This window comes from Kogia breviceps, chromosome 12 (genome assembly GCF_026419965.1).
Source record: "Kogia breviceps isolate mKogBre1 chromosome 12, mKogBre1 haplotype 1, whole genome shotgun sequence".
NCBI classification, from domain to species: Eukaryota; Metazoa; Chordata; class Mammalia; order Artiodactyla; family Physeteridae; genus Kogia; species Kogia breviceps.
The window spans coordinates 76,897,989-76,923,215 of NC_081321.1; the positions used below are offsets into that span (position 1 = coordinate 76,897,989).

The window sequence follows — 25,227 nt, forward strand, 5'->3', positions numbered from 1 at the left end:
ACTCAGGGGGTGGGGGAATTGGTTAAGGAAACAAAGTATCACCAGTCTGGATGGTGGAGTACAGATTTTTATTCTTAATATTTCAAGTTATTACAGTCAACATATTTTGCTTTTGTGATCAAGTCATTTAAAAATAAACCCCTGATATTTCTTAAACTAAGCAGCATGCTAAATAGCTCAATGAAATGTTGCCCCCAGCCCCAAAATACATTATTCCAATGAAATATTACATTTTTTAATAGACTTGAATTAGCTGCCCTATAATCATGGCATTTTTTTTTTGCCACCTTTTGTAGGTAAGGCTGTATTTTTTAAACCTTTGCTACTGCAACTAACAAAAGTTGATGTGGCTAGAGTAAGTAGCCAAGATTCCTGAACCATCAAATAGAAAAATAAAGCCGATTCCTATCATTCCCATGATACCATTTAGTTCCATTTAGCTAAAATTGTGTTTATGTCTTAAAGGATACCAGATTTCCCTGCCACACTCTCCTTTAATAGTGCTAAACCATAGCACCTATGGCTTTTGTGTATTGATTTTTAAATGCTCTGAAACTGTATTAAAAGTGTGTTCTTGGTGTAGAACAGAATTTAAGTTCTACATAATTTCATATCTGAGATCTCATTAGACAGCCTCTGAGAGGACCAAGACTAACTAGTGTGGAAGCAAATCACAGCAAAGGAGACAACAAAATTTAAAAATCACATGAAAAACAAAGCTCCTATTAATACCTCAGGATTTCAGAAAAGCTTCTGAATGGGCAGTTGACCTTCAAGAAGCACTTATCAATATATTCAGATTCTTTTCCTCTCCCAGGGCTTTGCACATGCTGTTCCCCAGCCTGGAGGTGCTGAATCCAGAAAAGCGACCCCTCCCAAGTGCTTACTTCACTTCTCCACCAGAGTGGAAACTGCTCTTTGTCCATGCCCCACTCCCCCGTTAGATTAGAAGGTCCACAAAGGAACGTCCCATGCCAATCTCATACACCTAATCGTCCCCAACAAGTAGTACAGTGTTGGGTACATATTAGGCACTTTTACTTGATGGGTAACTGTGTCCATAAGCTTAGTAGTTACAAAGTCAAAGGCTTACAAGCGTAAAGAACTACATAAAGGAGCAGGTGGGCTGGGAGAGGACTCTAACCAGCTGGAGAGTCACTGAATTAAGAATGACAGGCTCTTCTTAGGATGGCTGCTACTCAGCTCCTCCCAGAAGGTACCCTACATAAGGCAGCTCATGTCTGCTGCTGCCAGAACTTCAGATCATTCAAGTTACCAGAATTCTAGATTTTCATGTGAGTCTCCTGATTTTTTTAAATGTTGGCACTGAATTCAAAATGTTTTAACCAACCACACTGTGTGGGCCAAGGAAAATAGGCCCCAAAGCCAGATGTAGCTGCCAGTTTTCGAACTCTTATCTTGGACTCTTCCAGAGCCCCTTAAATCCTAAGAAAAGCTCAACACACTGGTTCTTGTTTCATCCCACTGGTTGAGAAAGGAAGTATTACCAAAACAATGGGGACTCTTATCAAAATTACACAGGAAAAAACCATGATGCCATGAAATGAGGAATTCATGTATTTGAAATGAACACAGTGAATTATTTCATTTCTGTGTTTCTATAACTCAAAAACTCAGTAGATATCAGAGGCCTATTTTAGATACATTTTTGTAGAGCAACAGATTTAAATCTGGAATTTTATAACTTATAAATCACTATGTAATACTAGCCATCATCATGAGCAGTGCCATCTGCAATAAATACAGCTGATCTCTATTTAACTGCTTGAAGTGTTCACTCATTTTGGCCCCAGTCAGCTTCCTTAGTGGCAAGACAACTTCTAAACAGCTCAAGAATTGTTATAAATGACAACTGCAGTTAAGTCTTTAAATTTACGATATTAGGGTTACGAACAATTTTATTCTAAATTAAACTAGCATTTGTTTCCAAGCAATGCATTTATTTGGAAGGATACCAGTTACCAGTCATCAAAAACTTTTGTATGTTGAAAATGTAATTTTAATAGATAATTCTTCATCTTACATAGGAGCACAATAAAATACACCACATTCTGAAAAAACTCCAGAAGTTACGAGAATAAGAGGGGGGGAAAATTCAGATGGGCTACAATATCCATTACCTTAAACTGCAAGAGACAAAGGTTCCAACCCACAGGTTAACATTTACATACTTATGACTGACTACATTTATGTCTTAAAAATAAAAGGAATCAGGAATTAGATATGGAAGGCTAGGAAAGAACAGTTTTGTGGGGGAGGAACTCTGTCAATGCAGAAAAAAAGAGTTGATTATCAAATTAAAGAAAAGGAGCTCCCACAGCGAATATGAGAGGGACGACAGTAAGAATCATTAATTGAGGATAGGATGCCCTCTAAGGGAGAAACCTTTCTGATGACACTTATGCAAGCTGGCTGCTTGAGATTTGCTCAGCAGGTCTGTAAGAAAGACTCATAAATGGCCTGAGCAAACCCCAAGTGATTATCAGATTGGTGTTTCCTAATAACACACACCAGTGGTCACACATGAAGTTCTGAGACAAGAATTAAGAGCAAGGTCATAACGCAAATGCCAGACACAAATGTGGCACATGTGAAAGTCCCACATAAAGCCAGTCACAAGTGTGGCTGTGCTGTGACTCTCCTCTACAGTAATTTTCAAACATTGTGACAAGACACCAATGATCATCTAACTAATCAGACAACACAAACACATTTATTTCAAATTTCTAGGAGGTAAAAAATGTCACATACTGATGCTTTAGGCATGCTCAGGGCCAGCTTATAAATACTCCATTCAGTGATATATCTTAACACAAATTTTGCATTAGTGAAAAGAAACTGGCAAAATCTACCTCTCGCCATTCAATTTGTCAGACGTTGAAGACCAAAAGAGAATGTTCCATCAGTTTTAATTTTTAAATACGATTGTCACATTGGGAAAAATGAAATAAACACAGTAAAATAAACTGTACAAAGGCAAAGTAGAATAACAAAAAATATTTTACTAAAACATAAGATTTACAGAAGTTTCCAGACAAGCCATACAAAATGGTCACAAGCTTTTTCTTGAAGGGAGAATTCTACACTTGACAGCAAAGTCACAACGTTATTAGTGAGGGCTGTGATGTTTGTTTAATGTTCCCATTTTGGTTCAAACAATCAAGCTTGTCCATCTACAGTGTCTAAATAAAGTTAGACTTGGCTAGAGAGCATATTCTAAAGAACTGGTTAGCTGCTTTTAACCAATGCAATTAGATCACCATAAAAAGGGGGAAAGGAGCCCATAAAATTAAAACTACCTTCCCCCCACCACCAAAAAAAAATAATAATAAAGAAAAACACCCACACCCCTGCAGCTAACCCTGACAACTACCTTCATTCACAGTGCTTTATACTCAAACCATGATGGGGAAATGAATAAAAGCAGAGAAGGGCCACTGCTTTTAAACGTTTCGCAACAATCCAGATGACACTTCTAGCCTCTGCTCATGCTTTACAACAGTGAATCAGGACAAGACATAGATTTGCTAATGTGCATTTAATCACCAAAGGACTGAAGATGTCTGGGCTTTTATTCTGTAATGTTTCTAAGACTGTGTCCATTAAATGCAAACAAAAAAGGAAGAAGTCTTGGCAGAACAGGAGAAGTGATGCACACTTGATGATCGGATCAATTTAAATATTATTCATGGCATATAGCCTAGTCCATGCTCTAGCTGTAGAAAAAAACAAGCACGCAATTATTACTTTACTTACTTCAATATGTTCCTTTCCAAACTCTATAAAAAGTAAGCAAACGGTATTAATTTAATTATGGAAACAGCATGCTGTAATCCCTTAAATTCATGCCATTTTCTATAAGCTGGATCAGAGCAGAAAGATTGTCTATATGTCTAATTACCAAAACACTACAATAGAATTTTAAAGTTCTACAAAATTCAACAGGATGAAAAGAGCTGTCTTCTTTTGTCTCCTTCATTTCTAGACATATAATGTTCCTCATTAATTATGTTAAAATCTGTAGCAAACTCCCTAACTATAAACTGACACATAGTTTAGTTTAATCAAACAGATTGCAAAAACAGCTCAAAGAAGCTTAAAGGTCTTCCATTATCTTTAAGTATTTCTAGATGAATGGCAGGCACTCAGGTATTTGTTAAGTCATGTGTAGTTATGCAAGAGTCCAAGATCTCCCAATTACAGGTCCTCTTTAAATTTGGGAGTCATGTAGCAGGCTATAAGATGGCGTTTGAACATCTTTTGTTAAGAGGTTATTTACATACTATAAGAAAGATCTGATTTCTTCCTTTGAATGTATTTTTTCTTTTTCTTGTTAAGACTCTAAACAATGTTTTTAAAACTGTGGTACAGGGGAATTCCTTGGCGGTCTCGTGGTTAGGACTCAGTGCTCTCACTGCCCAGGAGATCTTAGGCCCAGGAACTGATATCTGGCAAGCTGAGCACAGTGCAGCCCCTGCCCACCCCATCCCCCCCAAAAAAGGTACAGGTTGTTTTTTTGAAGTGGAAGTGGTGTGAAGGAGAATGAATATTAAATACCTGTTTCTATGGCTTGGGCTTCATTGGTCTTCCACTGCTCCGCTACATCATTTGCTAATGGATCATCTGGATTGGGAGCACTTAACAAAGCCTGGATGGATAGCAGAACTGTGCGGATCTGCAGTGCTGGGGACCACTTATCTATGAAGGCAACAGGCCCAGAATGACCAAGCATGAAAAAAACAGCCACAGAACTGCTGCATTTCCCTCCTACAGAGTTCTGTGGTCTTTATATTATATAAGGTAAGATTACAATATTCAGATTATCAAAAGGGAATGCTTAAGAGAAAAAGGAGAAATTTTAATAGCATATAATGATAAAGATAACACTTACCTTTCAAAATATCTAAACATATTCTTCCCAACTTGTCTACATTAGGATGATAAATTTTGGTCATGAAACGTACTTTAGGGGCTGCCATTGGGTATTCTTCTGGAAGGAATAGTTCAAGTTTAAAAGTCCCTCCCTCAAAGGGGGAATCCTGAGGGCCAGCAATGACCACATGAAAATAACGGGCGTTGCTCTCATCTGGTTCTGCTTTAATGCCGGGAACTGGCTCTGCCAGCAAACGCTGGGTTTCCTACAACAGAAAAACATAACACATTTGTGAAACAAATATCATTTTGCTAAACACCAAAATAAAAGTTAGAAAATTTATCTCTTGGAACTGGACATAAAAGAACCTCTCCAATCCCCCAAATGGTTTTTATTTAGCTTAATAAAATGCAAAGTTCAAAGGAAAAAACATAAATAATCACAATCAGCTGAAAGCAACTGCAAGCAAATACTGATATCATATACAACTCCAGCTACAAATGTCTACAAATATGTTGAGAATAAAATTAGACTAATGAAACTGATCTTATACTCAAGGGAAAGAGAAAAAAAAAAACACTAGAATTACTACATAGGTAAGGTAACTTGCTCTGTTTAAACTTTACCAAAACCAAGCTGTTTAAAAAGTAAAATTAGTTTTTAAAGCCATTGAAAATCTCCCCTCTGAAAAATATAATGGAACAAAATAAGTACAAGTGCCTAGGCACTTAAACAGGACTAGAGAAATATACACAACCATGCTGATTAGTCTCTAAAATTGTCAACGACTCAAATGGACCCTTCCTGCTCCCTCAGCAATCATATCATTAGTTCTCTTTTCCATCTTTCTCCCTCTCTCCTAAATAACTAATATCCTTCCTCTTCTCTGTTCAAACCTCCAATATCTCCATCCACATCCTCACTTTTGGCTGATAACTCTGCTTTGTATTTCACAAGAAAAGAGAAACCTCCTTAAGTTCCCACTGTAGCATTTGTATACCAACCCGCATGTGTGTGCCCATGTGCTCTGAGCCTTTTCTCCTGTTACTAAGGATGAAATGGCTGTCACTCTGGCTAAGACCAACCTCACCTCTAGATCTTATCTCCTTCTCACCTACTCAAGGACATTGCTCTAGCATCACTTTCCTCTCTTGAATCATCAGTTTCCCCTCTTTATTGGATCTTTCCCCAAACTGTACAAACTTTCTGTAATTTCTCCCCCCAAAAAGGAGAAAATGACCTTGACCTGACTCTCCCCCACCAGCTACTGCCCCATTGCTTTGCTCCTCTTTGAAAGTTATCTATACTTGCATGTCTCCAAGTTGTCTCCTCCCCTCCTATCTTGAACACAACTCTCCAATCAGGCTCTAGCCACCAACCTGCTTGGTGAGGTCATCAATGATTCCCACATGGTAAAATCAAATGGCTAGCGCTTAATCTTCATCTTAATTGACTTAAACACAACGTCTTACCCAGCTGGCCTGCCCTCTCCTTGGTCTGCAAGGCTTCATCCAGCTTCTTGCAGCCACACTCTCCTGGCTCTCTTCCTACTTGTATGGCAGCAGCTCCTTACAGTTTCTTCCCACCTCCCCAATACTCCAACATTGAAGTGTGCCAGGGCTCTGTCCTGGTCTTCTACTCTGCCTACACACTTCCATAGTGATCTCATCCAGTCCAATGAATTTAAATACTCAATCCACTCCATATATGCTGAAGCCCCAAAAGCATATCCTGCACAGATATCTCCCTGAATCACGCCTCTTCTATCCATAACTGTCTGCTCGACAGCTGTTCTTAAATGTCTAATATGCATCCCAAATTTAGCATGACCTTTCCCCACCCTCAACCTGCTCCTCCTCAAAGCCTTCCTCGTGTCAGTTAACCAGAAATCCATCCTTCCAACTGATCCACCTTTTCCTTCATACCCCGCCCATCTAACCTGATAAGCAAATTTTGTTGGTTTGAACTTCAAAATCTACCCGGAATTGGACAGAAGTCTCATCACTCCACTGCTACACTTCTGATCCAAGCCACCACCAGCTCTCACCTGGCAGACTGCAACAGCCAACTAACTTGTTCTACCTGCTTCTGACCCTCAACCCCCATCTGTATTCCACAGAACTTTAAAAAATCAAAGTCCTTATAATGCCCCCCAAAAGAAGCTTTACATGATCCCCTCATTCCACCTATCTCTTAGCCATCTTCAGCTATGCTTCTGCCACCCTATCCCCCCTCCTCGTCTGCTTTGTTCCAGCTAGACTAGCTTCTTTGTAGTTCTTCAACCTGCGAGGCATACTCCTCCCTCAGGTGCTTTGTGCTCACTTTTCTTCCCCCAACTTTCTATAGAGCTCACCCACCCAGTTTCCAAGATCTCCATTCAAATGTGTTTTCTCAGTGAAGCCTCCATAATCGAATCTGCAAACCCCACTCCACCCTATCCCACACCCTCCCCCTCTATCCCTGCTCCCCCCACCACCAACTTTATCTCCAGGGCCTCCGAACATACTACATCTCACTTGTTTTGTTTGGCATGTAAGTAACACAGAAGGGGAGATTTGTGTTTACTTATTGCTATATCCTCAGCATTTGGAACAGTGCCTGGCACCACAGATGTTCAGTAAATATCTTACTGATTTATGAATCTATCTAATGTTACAAAGAATGAGGAATAAACGATCAGAAATTTCATTTTTAACATTAATGTTATTCAAAGCAGGATGAGCACATCACAAGAAGAAAAAATACACTCAGGTGTGGGAAGAAATAATCTAATTTCTATCTATAAATTATTTAGCCAGAAAAATGTTAATATTCAATATACAAACTGACAATAATAGTACATGTAGTTTTATATATTAGTAATATATTTTCAACACTTTGAATATGTATGTGTAATCAAAAACATTTAGAACACTGCAGTATTTAAACTTTTAGGTATGAAAATCAATGAATGAGAATATTGTATTCACACTGCCTTCACTTAAGAAAAATTATACACCTTACACTACTTCACTCTACAGCCTGCAGTGCATATACTAAAAAAAGATTTCTCTGTCAGCACGGTTATATATTGAAATAGTCACAAGATGCATATACAAAATCAAATCCTTTCCCAAAATGTGTTAAACTCATTTAAAGTAATGCTTTTAGTACTTTAATTCAAGACTAGTTTGTTTTGTTTTAATCATGGCAATGCAAGGGCAAATCAAAAACTGAAATGCTATACACTACTTTCAGCAAAATATTCTTTAGATTCAAACAAAGTAAAACAAATCTCAAGAGGCAATAAAGAAGCCTCCCATCTTGGGAAGTCCTCATGTAACTAGAACATGTAACTAGAACAAAAGAGAAAAAGTAAAGATATCAGGATGAACAGCAGGCATGAAGGAATGAGAAAAGAAGTGGATGGTAAAATTCCTTGAATTTTGACTCCTCACCTCCATCCTCCTTTGGTTTTACCCCAGGTCTTCGTATTTTTAGAAAGCCATAAAGAGAGAGACTGGGGAAAAAAAGAGAAAGCTGGGGTCCAGGAGCCCCACAACACCATTCCCTGGTTACACGAAATAGTAGCTCTATTCAAAGCTATAAAAAGCTTCCAGAAGGGCCTCCAAGATCATATCCCAAAATAGCTTCAAAATCACTCTCTGCAGACATTGTCAGAGGCAGAGAGGGCATTCTCCTCATCTTCAGTTCACCCTCAAAATCAGACAGTCTTTCTAAAGAACGTACATATTAAACATATCATGTGGCCTGATCAAGTAGCAGATTTAATCAGAACACATTCTAGAATAAGCTCTTGGGTATGGAAAACTTTTTGAAATAGTTTTTATATGCTCTCAAGTCCTAACAGATTTTGATATAATGAATAGATGCATAATTATTTGACTACACAGCACTGATTTCCCAAACCCACAGCATAAATTACAGGAGGAAGAAAAGAATAAAATCCAAACCAAATGGAAAAACTCTCTCCCACAGAAGATGTCAATTTTTTTCCCTAAAAAGGCAAAAACTGGGTAGGAAATAAAATCCTTCCTGCTATTACTCTCACACATGGTTAACTGTGAAACACGTTCTAGTTTTATCCTATCCTTTGGTAGAAAGACAGTGAAGTATTCTTCAAGTCTAGAAATAATGGGTTCAAATTACTAGTGCATCGCTTAACTACAGTTTTGAGCAAGTAATTTACATTGCTCTGAGCCTCAGCTTCCTCATCTATATAGTTAACATTACCTCTCATGCAGAGGTGCTATGAAGAGCAAATGAGGTAACACTGTAAACGGACTTGGCAAATGAAGTCACATAAGAAGGCCACAGTCACATTATAACCAACTCAAAAAGAATCTAGGGTAAGAACAAAGCACAGTAACAAGTCTCAAGATTTATTAAATAACAGTGTTTGTTTTTAAAGAAAACAATAACCTTTAGTTGCATTTTGTGATCCTATTTGTTTAAAAGCAATCCTGGGACTGAATCCCAGGTAGAACTCAGGTTAGGCCATGCAGAATAGAAAGTAATGTAGACTAGTTTAGAAAACTGGTTTTAAAAGTAGAAAAGGAAGTACCTAAAAGGAGAAAAAGAATTTAAGTGGCAACAAGATTAGGTCGCAAGGAACCTATGTCATCTTACAGAACGCATATAGCAGTTCATGCTACCAATACTTTAAAGGATTTAAATAACATCAAATTGATCTGATTATCAATAGATCTACTGGGACTCAAAGAGCAAATCCCAGAATAACACCACAGTAATGACAACACTTGACATTCAATCAACTAAACTCAATTAACTTGGACTTTTCCTGTTTTTAGGTTCAGTAATAATTTGTGTGCACTATGAAACAAGGTAAGGTCTTACAAATTTTAAGGCAATGAATTATGTACAGTAAAATTTTAGATAATAAACCATTCTTAGAAAAAGCGTGGTAATTTTCATGTAGGAAAAGCTGTCCCACTTATTAACTGTATATACCCCCAACACATTATATCTACAGCAATTAGGTTTTTTCCCCATTTAGAATATTCTCTGAAACACAAAACTGCAATTGTGGATCTTTTAGCTTATCTCCCCTAAGATCTGACTATACTCAATAACTCTATCAGGGACTCCCTGGTGGCGTACTGGTTAAGAATCTGCGTGCCAATGCAGGGGACACGGGTTCGATCCCTGGTCCAGGAGGATCCTACATGCCGTGGAGCAACTAAGCCCATGCGCCACAACTACTGAGCCTGCGCTCTAGAGCCTGCGCTCTAGAGCCCTCGAGCCACAACTACTGAGCCCACGTGCTGCAACCACTGAAGCCCACGCGCCTAGAGCCCATGCTCCGCAACAAGAGAAGCCACGACAATGGGAAGCCCACACACCACAACCAAGAGCAGTCCCTGCTCGCCGCAACTAGAGAAAGCCCACACACAGCAGCAAAGACCCAACACAGCCAAAAATAAATAAATTAAAAAAAAAAAAAGTTCACATGCTGCAAGTAAAGATCCTGCACACAGCAATGAAGACCCTACGTGCTGCAACTGAGACCCGAAGCAGCCAAATAAATAATAAAATAAATTAAGTAATTTTTTAAAAAGTAATGTGATAAAAAGAAAAAGGTTAAATTAATTTTAATATTTTATTTAACCCAATATATTCAAAATAGCATTTCAACACATAACCAATATAAAAATTATTGATATATTTTATAATCTTTTTTCATATCGAGTCTTCAAAATCCAGTGCATAGGGCTTCCCTGGTGGCGCAGTGGTTGAGAATCCGCCTGCCGATTCAGGGGACACAAGTTCGTGCCCCAGTCCGGGAAGATCCCACATGCTGCAGAGCAGCTGGGCCCGTGAGCCATGGCCACCGAGCCTGTCGTCAGAGCCTGTGCTCCGCAACAGGAGAGGCCACAACAGTGAGAGGTCTGCGTACCACAAAAAAAAAAAAAAAAAAAAAAAATTCACTGTGTAATTTATACTTAGGGTACATATCAATTTGAACTAGACACTTTTCAATTGCAATCTCCACATGGGACTGGTAGCTACCATATAGGACACTGAAACACAAGACAATCCTGTTATGTGATGATTTTACTTACAGGTCATTAAGAATAATTTAACTTACTTCATATAGTGAGTAAAATTTGGTAGAGAAATTTTAAAGCATCACTATATTCCCCTCAAAAAATTCTTTATGAAAAGTACCGTCAGGGAATTCCTTGGAAGTCCAGTGGTTAGGACTCGGGGCTTTTCACTGCCAAGGGTGCAGGTTTGATCCCTGGTTGGCGAACTAAGATCCTGCAAGCCTCACAGCACGGCCAAAAAAAAAAAGTAATGTCAGAACATCTGAATCACTAATGACAGGAATGTGTGTTACTGTTTTTACAGTCACAAGATTGTGTTTGAAAATGATTTGTAGCAATTAAAAAAAACACTGCATGGAGAAAAATTAATTCAAACAAGGCAAGTTCACGATGAAATAAGGGTTAATCGGTGAGAAATAATTTTAATTTTTATGGTCCACACTACCCCCTAGTGGACATAAGACATCATCTACTTATATCAACCCCTTTTCCTTGGCAAATTAAAAATCTGACAATCATAAAAGTTAATTATTTTACCCTAATTCACTGTTTTTTAAAATGCTTATCCTAAAGTTAGATGAGAATAATGATTCTAAAGGCACACCCTCCTCCTCCTTTTTCTCCCTCTACTCCCACATACTTAAATCTCATCATTTCTTAGGTGGTACACTCAGAGACAGAAAAATGGAGGTAACTGTTTCAAAGGCTCTGGATACCAAGATATCACTTTGTTGAAAAGCTTTATTTCCAGTCAGACCGATAAGTAACAGTTAGGAAAGTACTCCTGTGTTCCACTTGGAGTAACACGCAATAGATAGGGTGGGATGACTTGGGCAAGAAATCTCTCCATTCTAATTTTTCTCACCCCAAGACCAGATCAATACTTCTGTTAAGTTCAGTGAAAAGGAATGGAGACTTAGGAGCCAGAGAAGGACTTTTCAAAGGCTAAGTATATCCAACCAACTTATTTCTCAGGTCTGAATTTGTCTGGAAGCATCTCCCTATACTTCCAGTTTCCTGCACATTAATACCTCCACTCCTCTTACTATAACTAGCACAATAACTTGGTTTACTTGTCAGACCCTACCCTATTGGAAGATGGGGACTCCAGCTAGCAAATGGTGGTGGTCTAAGTGCTAAATAAAGGCTTCTTCCAGGAGTAAATGCATGCACACTCAGGTCCCACACAGAGCTGACAAGAAGGATTACTATACCTGCTCTCAGTCAGTAACTTCTACCCCAGGAACAGCATGTATGATTATTCCCATCAGTGACAATGGACAAAAATCTGAAAATCCTACTAACAAACTGTGCATCCAACAAGGAAAACTATGAGGCTGAATTCCGTGACTTCCTTGTCTACTACTCCTCAATTCTTTTGCCCCCTAAACACATCAGGTTATGTTGCAGCGTTTCTTTTCCTCCCACATCACTAGCCTGTAAATTCCATAAGGTCAGGGACTCTATGCAATTAGCAAGCAATGTTCCCAGATCAGCAGAGAATCTATAAAAGCTCAAGTAATAAAAAAAACTAGGTCAAACACCGATTTAAGTGCTTTAAATGTATTACTAACTCATTTAATCCTCAGACCCATTTTACAAATGGAGGAAAATGAGGAACTAAGAGTGACCACTTAACAGTATAACCAAAGCTAGCAAGTGACAGAGCCAGGTTTGAAATCCACGCTATTGGGCTCTACTCACTGTGGCTTCAGAGCCTGTTTTCTTAATCTCAATGGTAAATAGAAAGACAATTAATATAAACAGTAAATATTAAATGTTTGGCAGGACAATAAATAGCACAGAAGTTAAGGAAGGGCTTCATAATCATGCGGAAGTGCTTCATGAAAAAGGTAAATTAAGCCGTGTCACTTATTTTTTTCTCTTGGGATTGTCAACTGAAGTATATAGTCTAAGATAAATAGGGTAGGAAAAAAAATCTGCTATATTTGATTTAAAAGTTGGTACAGACCAATTTTTGCATTCTTTTTTAAAATTTTAATAATGGTTTTAATTTATTTGTTTGTTTATTTTTGGTTGCGTTGGGTCTTCATTGCTGTGTGCTGGCTTTTGACCATTTTGACCCGAACTATCTGTTATATGGTAAGCCATTCTGTCTCTGATATTACAAAAACCATTATGCTCTGAAATGTTCTGTGACTTTGAAATATGAACTTACTAACAAATGTTTTAATTCCTTATTTTGCTCGTGGTATTGTGGCATCAACTAACTCTAAATAAGAGTAAAACAGAGTCCCTTGCCCCCTCCCACCCCAGGAATTTATTTCAATGTGAGTATAAACATACATAAAAGTCAGGGTTTTTTTAAAACATCTTTGTTGGAGTATAATTGATTTACAATGTTGTGTTCGTTTCTGCTGTGTAACAAAGTGAATCAGCTATACATATACATATATCCCCATATCCCCTCCCTCTTGAGTCTCCCTCCCAAACCCTCCCTATCCCACCCCTCTAGGTGGTCACAAAGCACCTAGCTAATCTCCCCGTGCTATGCAGCTGCTTCCCACTAGCTATTTATTTTACATTTGGTAGTGTATATATGTCAATGCTACTCTCTCACTTCGTCCCAGCTTACCCTTCCCCCTCCCAAAAGTCAGTTTTTGGAAGATGCGTTTTAGAATGGGTATCTCAAGGTCTTAGAGTAGGTACACATGTGAGTTAGGGACACTATATGAACAGGACTAGACTGGGGGCATATTTTTTCTTGGCTATTTCTAAAGACACTTTAAAAGTTTTCTGGAATGACAGAAACTTTACATCTCCATCTTTTTTTTGAAAGATTTCTAAATATTGGCATCACAGTTAAAGACAGTATCAACTACTCCTTCATACAGCACTCAGGAACTTCTTGGTGGTAAAAATGTCCTTTGAATACCCAGCACTGTAATTAGTAGACTGATAGAAGTTATGTTTCCCCATTTCTCTTGGTTTCTTATTTGATGATGCCATAACACTTCATGGCTTGAAATGACTTTAGCACTAACACAAAAAATAAAAATAAATCTTTAGTGATTTGAATACTTTAACTGTCCATCTTAATGAATTCTGTGTCTTAGGAATGATATCTTAGACCTCTGAATGAAGAGAACCTAATAACTTAGTAACACTTCATCAGTGGGATTACTATTGTGCCAAGGTACTTAAGGCACTGTTAATAAACCCATTAAAAAAAACTTGCATATTTAAGATTCTGGTAGGGAATGTGTAACTTAGCAGGTGGGGGAGGGAAAGTCTTCTGAATTCATCCTGAATGGAAACGGAAAAATTTTAAATGCCTGTTCCTGTATGGTGAACACTAATTATGAGTGATACATTAGCAAAAACCAGTGAACATGTACTTTTTAAAAAATTCATCTTAAGTTAGAAATGATCTAGATTGTGGGTTTCTTTCTTTCTCAAAGTTTTAACTCATTGTTTGAAGTTGATAATTCATTTTAAGGCCCTATGTGTGAGTTTAAACAGTTGTCTATAAATCAATCCACTATTAAGCAATGGTAAAAATTCCCCATTCATTCATACCTTTTCCTCCTCTTCCTTGGTGCAATGTTCAGGTTGGGAGCTTAAGAAGAATGCGAGGGACTTCCCTGGTGGCTCAGTGGTTAAGACTCACCTGCCAATGCAGGGGACAAGGGTTCGAGCCCTGTTCTGGGAAGATCCACATGCCACGGAGCAACTAAGCCCGTGAACCACAACTACTGAGCCCGCACGCCAAGAGCCCATGCTCTGCAACAAGAGAAGCCACCACAATGAGAAGCCTGCACACTGCAATGAAGAGAAGCGCCCACTCACCACTACTAGAGAAAGCTGGCACGCAGCAATGGAGACCCAACGCAACCATAAATAAATAAATAAATACTTTTAAAACATAACCATTAAATAATTTTTAAAAAAAGAATGCGAAAATTTGAAGTAACTGTTGTAGAAAATAGAAAAATTTATCTATGGTCACACAGAAGGACTGCCTGGCAGCAGAAGGCAAAATGAGGTTCGTAGTAGACATTTGTCATTGCTTTTGGCTATCCAACAGCTAGAACACCATTTTTTGGGAAGCACACTCCCCAACCTTCATGGATCCTCACCTCCCTCAACAGAAGCTTTAGTCTTATTTCCTAACTCTCCTGCAACCTAGCATGTGAGACCTAGGCTCAGTCAAAAACCTGTGCATCAGAAGCTAAGAAATAAGGATTCATTCTGGAGAGAACAGCAGTAGTTAGCTCTAGACAACCAAGTGCAGCCTCCTGTACTTGGCATCAGCAATCACACTGTAGTGTGTGTTGCATGCGATGCCCACAGTGAAGTCCGTGATGTGAGTCTGAGCCTCGTTCCTGACTGCCTCTCTCTTTGGCGCTCCTAAAGACTGTGTTAGATATCTCATAACTCAATACTACTGTGGATTAAAATAGCCAAAGTTGGCTTCCATTGTTTGCTGAAAACAAAGTCTAAATTAGACAGAAAAGAAAGTGAAGGAAAGGTTAAGAGCTAATAGACTGGGGACTTCCCTGGTGGTGCAGTGGTTAAGAATCTGCCTGCCAATGCAGGGGACACAGTTTCAATCCTTGGTCCAGGAAGATCCCACATGCCACGAAGCAACTAAGCCCGTGCGCCACAACTACTGAGCCTGCGCTCTAGAGCCCACCAGCCACAACTATTGAGCCTGCGTACTGCAACTACTGAAGCCCGCGCGTGCCTAGAGCCCATGCTCCACAAGACAAGCCACCGCAATGAGAAACCCGTGCACCACAATGGAGAGGAGCCCCCGCTCGCTACAACTAGAGAAAGCCTGCGCACACAACAAAGACCCAACGCAGCCAAAAATAAAAATAAATTAATTTTTTTAAAAAAGAGCAAATAGACTGCGGGTAAAATGAAGAGGTTAAGAAGCACCTATCTCTTTGGAATTAAATGGGGTCAAAGGAGGAGAGTACTGAAGCTGGCTAATTTCTTTATCAAAGAACTTCTACCTAGTTTAAGAGCCTTTAAAGAGGGAGCTAATTTACGTTAGAGAGCTAACTTCAACTAGGCATCCTGGTGTACCTACTAGGGAAAAAACTTTATAGCTAGGAATCTAAACTTAATCCCAGTTCTAATTGTACTAAATTGTTATATAACCATACAAACTCTTTTACCTCCCCAATCTACTAAAATTTAGTCCCTTGAACATTTCAAAGGTTCTCTCTAGCACTAAACTTGGCTAAACATTTTATTATTGCAATGGGTTAAATTTTACTGCTACATGCTTCCTTCTACTGGACGGTCCCTTTTTGTAATACGCTTTAACCTTGTAATTACTGTTCAATACTCAGTATTTCATCTTCCCTGTTGAGGGAAGGGATATAAATGAGTATACTGTATCCCCAGTATCTGTGACAATGCTTAATACCTAAATAAGGAAGAAATTTGTTGTGAATGTTACCTGCTTTTTCCCCCAAGTTTATTTCACCTGCTCATTAAAGAAAAATACATACGAAATCAACTTTAAATCGCTCTACTCCTAATAACCAAAATCCGGTTAATATTCCAGTACACTTGTATTTGTTCTGACAAAGACAAAAGTCCTTAAAAACAGTTTAATGTGTTTACACTTTTTCACTTATTATGTCCCTGCATGGTGCTTTCCTGGTTGCTTTATAGATAATCAATATTCTTTGCAAACCATATGACATAAACAGGAACTTTTCCTGGCCTACCAGCTAGTGGCTACACTTCTACAACTACCATATATTATTTATTCAATCGTTTTTCTTGATTACTAGTTATTTCAGGTTTCAAATGTGGCAATCACAGCAAAATTTAAGTGCTAAATGCCTGAGGACTCCACTAATAGGAAAGGCCTCTGTTGATATTAACAGACAAGAAGACAGATGGAAGCTCAGCAGTCGAAATTTTCAGTGAGGCAAACAAAAACAAGTTACAGTTGGTCCAGATTTGAATTCTCAATCCATCTGTGTCACTGACATAATTTTGTCCAAAATCCAAACCACCAGAAAGGAAAAATTAAGTTTTTTTCACGCTCTGCATGCAACTGTGTAATAAATTAGGAAGCAATCCGATATTAGGGTCTGTCTCCCCCAAATAAGCATCCTTTAACAAGTCTGCCACACTGCACAGCTCCAAGAAAGGACCATTCACATCACAGTCTGCATGAATGACACCCCTTGAAGTTGTGCAGTGCAAAATCCTAAATACTCTGGATTAAAAATAAAACTTCAGTTTAGCATCTGTAAAAATAAAGTTTAGTATTGTCTAACACGTGGAAAATTGACTACATATATGATAATTCTAATAAAATCAAAATATATTATTTACCCCAAACATCCCATTTCCCTACCCACTGTTGACAAATGGATGTTCACTATGCTTTAAAAATCTATGCCCGGGCTTCGCTGGTGGCGCAGTGGCTGAGAGTCCGCCTGCCGATGCAAGGGACACGGGTTCGTGCCCCGGTCTGGGAAGATCCCACATGCCGCGGAGCGGCTGGGCCCGTGAGCCATGGCCGCTGAGCCTGCGCCTCCGGAGCCTGTGCTCCGCAATGGGAGGGGCCGCAACAGTGAGAGGCCCGCGTACCGGGAAAAAAAAAAAAAAAAATCTATGCCCCATGGAACTTCTCTGATGGCACAGCGGTTAAGAATCCACCTGCCAATGCAGGGGACACAGGTTTGATCCCTGGTCCAGGAAGATCCCACACACCACAGAGCAACTAAGCCCATGCACCACAACTACTGAGTCTGTGCTCTAGAGCCCTCAAGCTACAACTACTGAGCCCATGCACCACAACTACTGAGCCTGTGTGCCACAACTACTGAAGCCCGTGTGCTCTAGGGCCTGCGTGCCGCAACTACTGAGCCTGCATGCTGCAACTACTGAAGCCCGCATGCCTAGAACCCATGCTCCACTACAAGAGAAGCCACCGCAATGAGAAGCCTGCACACCGCAACAAAGAGTAGCCCCCACTCACCCCAACTAGAGAAAGCCCGTGCACAGCAACAAAGACCCAATGCAGCAAAAAATAAATAAATCTATGCCCCATTTCAAAGTTATGTTTAATATTATCTTTTGTTGAACAAATACGAAATGACAATCATAGTTTTCCCACACAAAAGACGTTCATTCTTCTTAGACTTACAGTGAGGCAGTATCTTCGCAAAATCAGAAAACAGTAGTAAGCAATATTAAATAAGGGTCAGAATTACATTAGGCTCTGTTCTATGCAATCCAACACTCCCAACCACCCTAGAGCTAGATTAGTATATTAAGCAGATAAAGAAGCAGAGAGGTCAAGTGAGGATGTCCAAGCTAGTATTTGGCAGAGCTAGAAATCAAGCCCAGAGAGCCTGGCCCCAGATTCTGTACTCCTTCCACATATAACCACACATCTCCACATACACAAAATCCTTTTGCTCTTGAGAATTAGGAAGTAGACTTAAGCCATTTAAGCCATAAAACATTATTTTTGCCCACAAAGCAACATTTCTATAACTTTGTAAGTCAACTGTCAGTTAAGAGGTAAGCAACTGACTAAATGCTACTGAATATTGTTGGAAAGCAGGGGTGTACCTTCTGTAGAAGGCCATCCCTTATGCACTTCGCCACCCTACTGTTGGTCTCCCAACTACACCAGTTCCTATAGGTCAAGGCCCAGGTCTAATGTTTGCAGTCCCAATGCTGAGCACCACACAGTGTCTCACATTCTGTACCAGCTGAATGAACAGATCTAACTACTACTGACTGGGTAAAGGGGGATCCAAGAACTTCCAAAAATGGTAGGCCCAAGGCTTTAAGGAGCCAGATGTTAGCTGTATATGGCTGGAGCATGCGAAAACAAAACAACAAAATAGGACTTTTTAAAAATTCCAAACCCAATCTTCACAAACTATTTTAAACTTTTTGCTCAAAAGCTTTGGCCTTGGTACCTTCCCTACAGGTTGTGCACTTAAAGGACCAAATACTAAGCACCAGAGATAGCAGGCTTAAGTTTCTCTTGCCCCTTTAACAACTTTGAAGATCCAATAGTCATCTCCCTCAACTTTAATAATGATCATTTGCTCAGTACTAACTGGTTGACATATTAAAGATTCAGTCCTCTACCTCAAGGTTTTTGGAAGAATTTGGAATGAAATTGCTCAAGAAACCAAATTAACATGAGGTTAAGGATTTTAATATTTCAAAGATTATCAATTTGGTTGAAAGTTAAGTAATTTTAAGAGATCCACAGCTGAAGTATAACTTAGTACATGTAATTTTTTTTTTATTCTTCTGTGATTTCAGATGATTATTTTGTCCTGTGCTACTAAGCCACAGGAGAAAATGACCACGACAACTCAGATTTTAATATAACTGAAATAAGCACAAATTTACATACTAAGGCAGAAGTATTATATGATACAGCACCTGTGTACAGTAATACTGGTCAAATTCATCCACTTCATGTGGATATCCTGAGTCTCTGAAACAATGCAACCATATATCTGAAGAATATGAATGCTAGACTTAGGGCTTGCTGGCAATGTGAGCTAATATATTATGTAAAAATACATCTGAAGAACAACAAAAAAACCAGGCCACAGTATCATAAAATAACTGATTTAAATTGTCCAAGTAAACAATGGCTTCTTTGATGAAAGGAATTACCTGAAAGTGGAGACACTTTTCAATGAGTACCCCCCTTTGTTGAATTCTGTAACATGTGCAAGACCAAAAAAAAAAAAGTTTTAAAATAAAATCATCTAAAGAAATTGTGCATTTTGAGTAACCCTATTTTGAAAGTAACAATGTCTCATTATCAAGACAATCCTTAAAACTCAGAACAGTCAAAGATTAAAAAAACAATGCTATTTAGTGCTGTGGAGAAAACTCGATCTCATATACTTGGTTGGTGGGACTACACGCCGGCCCAACCTCTAAGAATTCCACCTCTTGGAACCTATCCTAAAGACAAACTGTGGATGTGCTCAAAAGTACACCTCTAGAAGTAACGATCAGAACAAAGAAAAAAGATACTGTAAATATAACAGTGTAGAAAAATATTCCTTCTATATAAAGTGAAAACACTTCAAAACAGTGATGATCTTTTAAGTGCTGTGCTGGGGTGATGGAATGTTCTAAATCTTAACTGAGATGGGTTTCACAGCTGTATACATTTGTCAAAACTCAAGTTGTATACTTAAAATGAGTGTGTGTAACTGTATGCAAATTGCACATTAATAAAGTTGATTTAAAAAAAAAAAGTACAGCATGTGCCATGCCTTAAGCTTACTGATGGAAGGAACTGGGTCCTAATTTAGGAAAACAGGGTTCTTTATTCACCTGAGTACTCGTCAGGATTTGGGGGCAGGAGCTACACAGTTTGACCAGGCATTAGAGAATCTGAGCAGCGGAGCAATGCAAGTGGAGAGAAATGAGAAGAGAAGAAAAAAACAAGAGCCAACAAGGTGAGTTACACCATTTGCTGCTAAACTCCTAACTCAATAAAAATCACTAAACTTGCAAAATGCCTGCAACTAATGGATTCTTGTCTCAGTTAATAGCATGTACAATCCCAGAACCACACAGACAAAAGGAAACTTCAAGACCTTAAACTACTAATAAATGGCCAAACTTTGGGCAGGACATTAGACTTTCAGAGCCTAAAGAACTGGAGAGCTAGATAAATTTTGTTAAAACTCCAATGTGCAGGGACTGACAACTGGAGTAATCCCTAAAATTGAGTTGGATGTTCACATACATTGTTTCATTTAATTCTCAGAAATGTGCACAGAAGCCTATCCAGTAGAAGTCCACTCTAGAGTCAAGGGCTCTTTTCACACATCACAGTTAGAGCCTAGAATCCTCAGCATCCAGCAGTACTTCACGCCTCTGCCTTCATGTTAGGTGAATGACAAAGGTTTATAAGTAAAAGGTGTAAAGAGAAAATATGTCTCTTAACTTGCTCTGGTAGTATACAAAGCACTGTCCTTAGGGCTAATACAGAGTCAAAGGCAGGCGGAACTTGTCCCCCTTGGCATTCACTCTCTTTAATCCCCACTTGAAGGCCTGCAGTTATGTCTTTCCTGAGATTTGAGGGCTGGCCAAATAAAGTGGGGGATTCCAGTGATTTGGTACAAAGGCATTTCTCTGTAGTATATAATACTTACCAAAAAAACCCCAACAAATCAAAACAAATACACACATTTTAAAAAACTGTATAAATTCCTAATTCTGTAGGACTGAAGTCAAGCCAAATACTGCCACATCTCATGAGCTTCTTGCCCTTCCCTATCATGGGCTGGACCAGAAGGTCAGGCAGCTTTCTATGTTTAAAACATCTATACTGGGGACTTCCCATGTGGCGCAGTGGTTAGGAATCTGCCTGCCAATGCAGGAGACATGGGTTCAAGCCCTGGTCCAGGAAGACTCCACATGCCGCTGAGAAACTAAGCCCGTGCACCACAGCTACTGAGCCTATGTGCTGCAACTACTGAAGCCCGCACACCTAGAGCCTGTGCTCCACAACAAGAGAAGTCACCGCAATGAGAAGCCCGCGCACCTCAACGAAGAGTAGTTCCCGCTCGTCCCAACTAGAGAAAGTCCACATGGAGCAACGGAGACCCAACACAGCCAATAAATAAATAAATAATTTTTAAAAAATTAAAAATGAAACCAAAACCCTCTATACTGGGAAATTTATATCTGTGCCAGATGTAAAGCAAGTATCTCTCACTTATCCTTCTATGCTTTGTGATTCTGGAGGTGGGACTCTGCAAACCACATTTCTGCTCTGCCAGGGGCTCCCTGTTGAACTCTGCAGATGGGGTGGACAGTGCTAAAGCTGCTAGAGGGGACTTGCCTCTTCCAGGCTTCCTGTCCACCTGAAGTGCCTGTGAGCATCACCCAACATCCCTGCAGCAATTCATCCAATTCGCAGTTTATCCCACACTGAGAGAGCCAGTTTGTCACAGCACCTCTTCCTGCACCGCCCCACCGGCTCCCCCACCAGAGGGCGAGACTCTCTTCAGAGGTCTGGATCCCAGCTAGGGCTCCTTCTCTCAAGTTTCTAAATTTTCATAACTTCAACTTTTTCTCTTCGTTTCTCCCCCCAGACTTAGGAGATGTAGCTGCTTCCTATAGCTGCTACCTCCACAATACCTTAAAGTTCTCTTTTCATCTTTCAGTCACCTAAGTAACAACTTGACATATGTGACAGCTCCCAGGTGTTCACAGACTGCCAGAGAGTAAGGATCAGCCCAGCAGCCTGCACTCCACCTAGTACCACCCAACCCCTCTGGCCCTCCACTCAGCAAAAGACACAAAGGACAGCTGGGAAGCAGGAGGGCAGCTGTGCCAGTTAAGGAAATGACAAGTCTAGAGGGAGCCCACACAAGCATCTTGGCCCACAGATGTCTGGGAGCCCTTCCACTTGACACAGGCAGAAGCCACAGTGCCCATATCCAACAACTAGAAAATAATCAAATTCGGGATTCAAAGGTGATTTATTGGTATCAAAGTGAGTTTCACAGAAGTCAGGACCAACCCTACACTAACTAAAAGCCACCTTTCCTCGCCTTTCAAAGCAGAGGACCTCAGCTAGATGCTCTTTAGAGAACAATCTGATAATGTGCTCTAAGTAAGCCACACCCAAGTATGAATAACCCAAACAGAATTTCACAATCGTGGGAGAATGCTGAGACTCCCAACCACTATCCAACTAACTTCTCCCCAACCCTACTTCTCCAGTACCCTGATAAAAGATTTAAAGTCCAGCAATTCTGCACACGGCTTGGTAATACTTTGAGGCAACAATTTCACATATTTGGGCATCAAATGAATCTCAAGAAAAAGGTAAGCTGTACAAATCAAGATTAAGAAAAGTGATCTTCCTGCCAGAGGATATAAATAACCTTTCTCAGTCTTTCTCACTTCCATTATAAAGCTTTTTCAGTAGATGTGAGAACAATAAGACTCTTGATACTGAGCAAAATGGGCAATATTTCTGTAGTTCGCAATCACATTTTTCTGTTTTCCAACAGAAGTTATATGATTAACTCTGTGATATAAATAAGAGAGACTAACTAGTATGATAATGTAAACACCTACAGTTTTATAATTATAAGGTGAATCTTTGGACTTGGACTGCAACATTTGGGGCTTTAACAAATACAATCTTCTCTTTTTTTTTTTAGTGAATGTCAGTGTGTTTCTATACTACCCCTCTCCTCTTGCTCCAGCTATACACTGGCTTTCATTTTACTAAAATCAAATATTTGAATTAAATCATTCTAATACACATGCCAGCTAATGGCAAAATGAAGTAGCTGATATGTACCAAGCAGAAAAAATTATCTTGAGTATTTGTTTTAGTCTGCCATAAACCATAGAGGGACCTGTCAACAATCAGTACAAGGAACACAGTAGATATTCAGTGTACTCACTAATACTCGTAATGTTTAAAATATTAACATACATTGGTCATAATGTACATAAACACATAACCCCAATTGGCTTAATGATTCAATCAAAGAAATTAAAGTAGCGGGACTTCCCTGGTGGCACAGTGGTCAAGAATCCGCCTGCCAATGCAGGGGACACGGGTTCGAGCCCTGGTTCGGGAAGATCCCACATGCCATGGAGCAACTAAGCCCGTGCGCCACAACTACTGAGGCTGCGCTCTAGAGCCCTCGAGCCACAACTACTGAGTCCATGTGTCACAACCACTGAAGCCCACGTACCTAGTGCCCATACTCCGCAACAAGAGAAGCCACTGCAATGAGAAGCCCACACACTGCAACAAAGAGTAGCCCCCGCTCACCACAACTAGAGAAAGCCCGCGCAGCAACGAAGACCCAACGCGGCCAAAATAAATAAATTAATTAAATTAATTTATAAAAAAAGAAAAAAATAAAGTAGCACTTTGCAGTAAAGAAGTCTATGCGTGCACTCTTAAAATATTAAAATTGGTGTAACTTGTGCACTCTTAAAATATTAAAATTGCTATAACTTGATTACTCATAAGAGGGAACATATGCAAGTTCTACTTTCTTTTTTCATTACAGCGGACCTAAATATCTGCATTTTTACATCCACACCTGAGGGGCTTAGGGAGTGAAAGCCTGCTGAGTAGGACTGGGTTCTTGGCTATCAGAGTCCCACTGCATACTAATACAGTAAAATCTGCTAGTGCAATCCCTACAACAAACAGAGATGACATTGGACTTCTCCAACTCCTATGTTTATGGCCCCGTTACAACTAACCCACTATTATCAATTAACCAGTAGAAAACAAAAGGCTAGTGTGTATGTATGGGAACCATGAGGGCAAGGGTATACAGGCTTTTTAAAAAAGTATACATGGCACCTAAAACCCTGACCCAAGGAGTGTCAAATATTTTATTTTTCTGACGGCTACAAAGAGCAAATTAAAATATCTTTTCACCAGTTTTTAAAAAAGAATGAAATCTTGCCATTTGTGACAATGTGGATGAACCCAAAAGACATAATGCTAAGTGAGATAAGCCAGACACAAAGACAAATAGGTATGTTACTTATGTGCAGAACCTTAAAAAAAAAAAAAAAAGAAAGTCAAACTCAAAATAACAGAGATTAGAAAGGTGGTTATCAGAGTCTGGAAGGTGGAGGGAAAGAGAAGATATTGATCAAAGGATACAAACTTTCAGTTAGAAGATGAAGAGACCTAATGTATAGCATGCTGACCATAGTTAATAGTAAGGTATTATACTTGAAATTTGCTAAGAGATCTGTAGACCACCAGAACAAAAGAGATGTCTCTGACCACCAGAACAAAAACAACAAAGATAAGTAAGTATGGAAAGTGACAGATAATATTAGTTTTTGGTAATCATTTCACAATGCATACATATATCAAAACATCACCTTGTACACCTTAAATACACACAACTTATATTTGTTAAAAGTTTTTTTCACTATGATGACAATTATAAATAGGACCAACATTTGTTTCCTAGAGTGCCTTTACAGGATTTCAGAAAATAAAGCAAATGACTTAAATTTTATCCCTGATTTTCTTTTCATGCAGAAAATAGTATTTCTAGTTTCTGTACCACAATATACTTCATACTAGAAATATAAGCAAGATGACTACAGTCAAGATTGTCTCAGAAGAGGAGAAAAAAAAACCCAATCCCAACCAACACAGAGTGCTGGGCAGTCACATTTCATACAAAGGATGTTCGCTTGCCAACATGGCATAATTCAAAAGTTGGAAAATACATCATTTTAACTGGTAAACATCAT

At 39.3% G+C, this 25,227-nt stretch overlaps 1 protein-coding gene across 1 annotated transcript in view; it reads right to left on the reverse strand.

The window, feature by feature from the left end:
* Positions 1-54: 54 nt before the first annotated feature.
* Positions 55-25,227, reverse strand: part of UBE2N (ubiquitin conjugating enzyme E2 N) — a 37,000-nt gene continuing 11,827 nt past the window's right edge. Inside the window, exons 2-4 of the mRNA XM_059081247.2 lie at positions 4,913-5,159; positions 4,579-4,719; positions 55-3,737 (exon numbers count right to left, since the gene is read on the reverse strand). Of these exons, the coding sequence (XP_058937230.1) occupies positions 3,697-3,737; positions 4,579-4,719; positions 4,913-5,159 (429 nt within the window). The 3' untranslated portion in view covers positions 55-3,696. The remainder of the gene's footprint in view (positions 3,738-4,578; positions 4,720-4,912; positions 5,160-25,227) is intronic.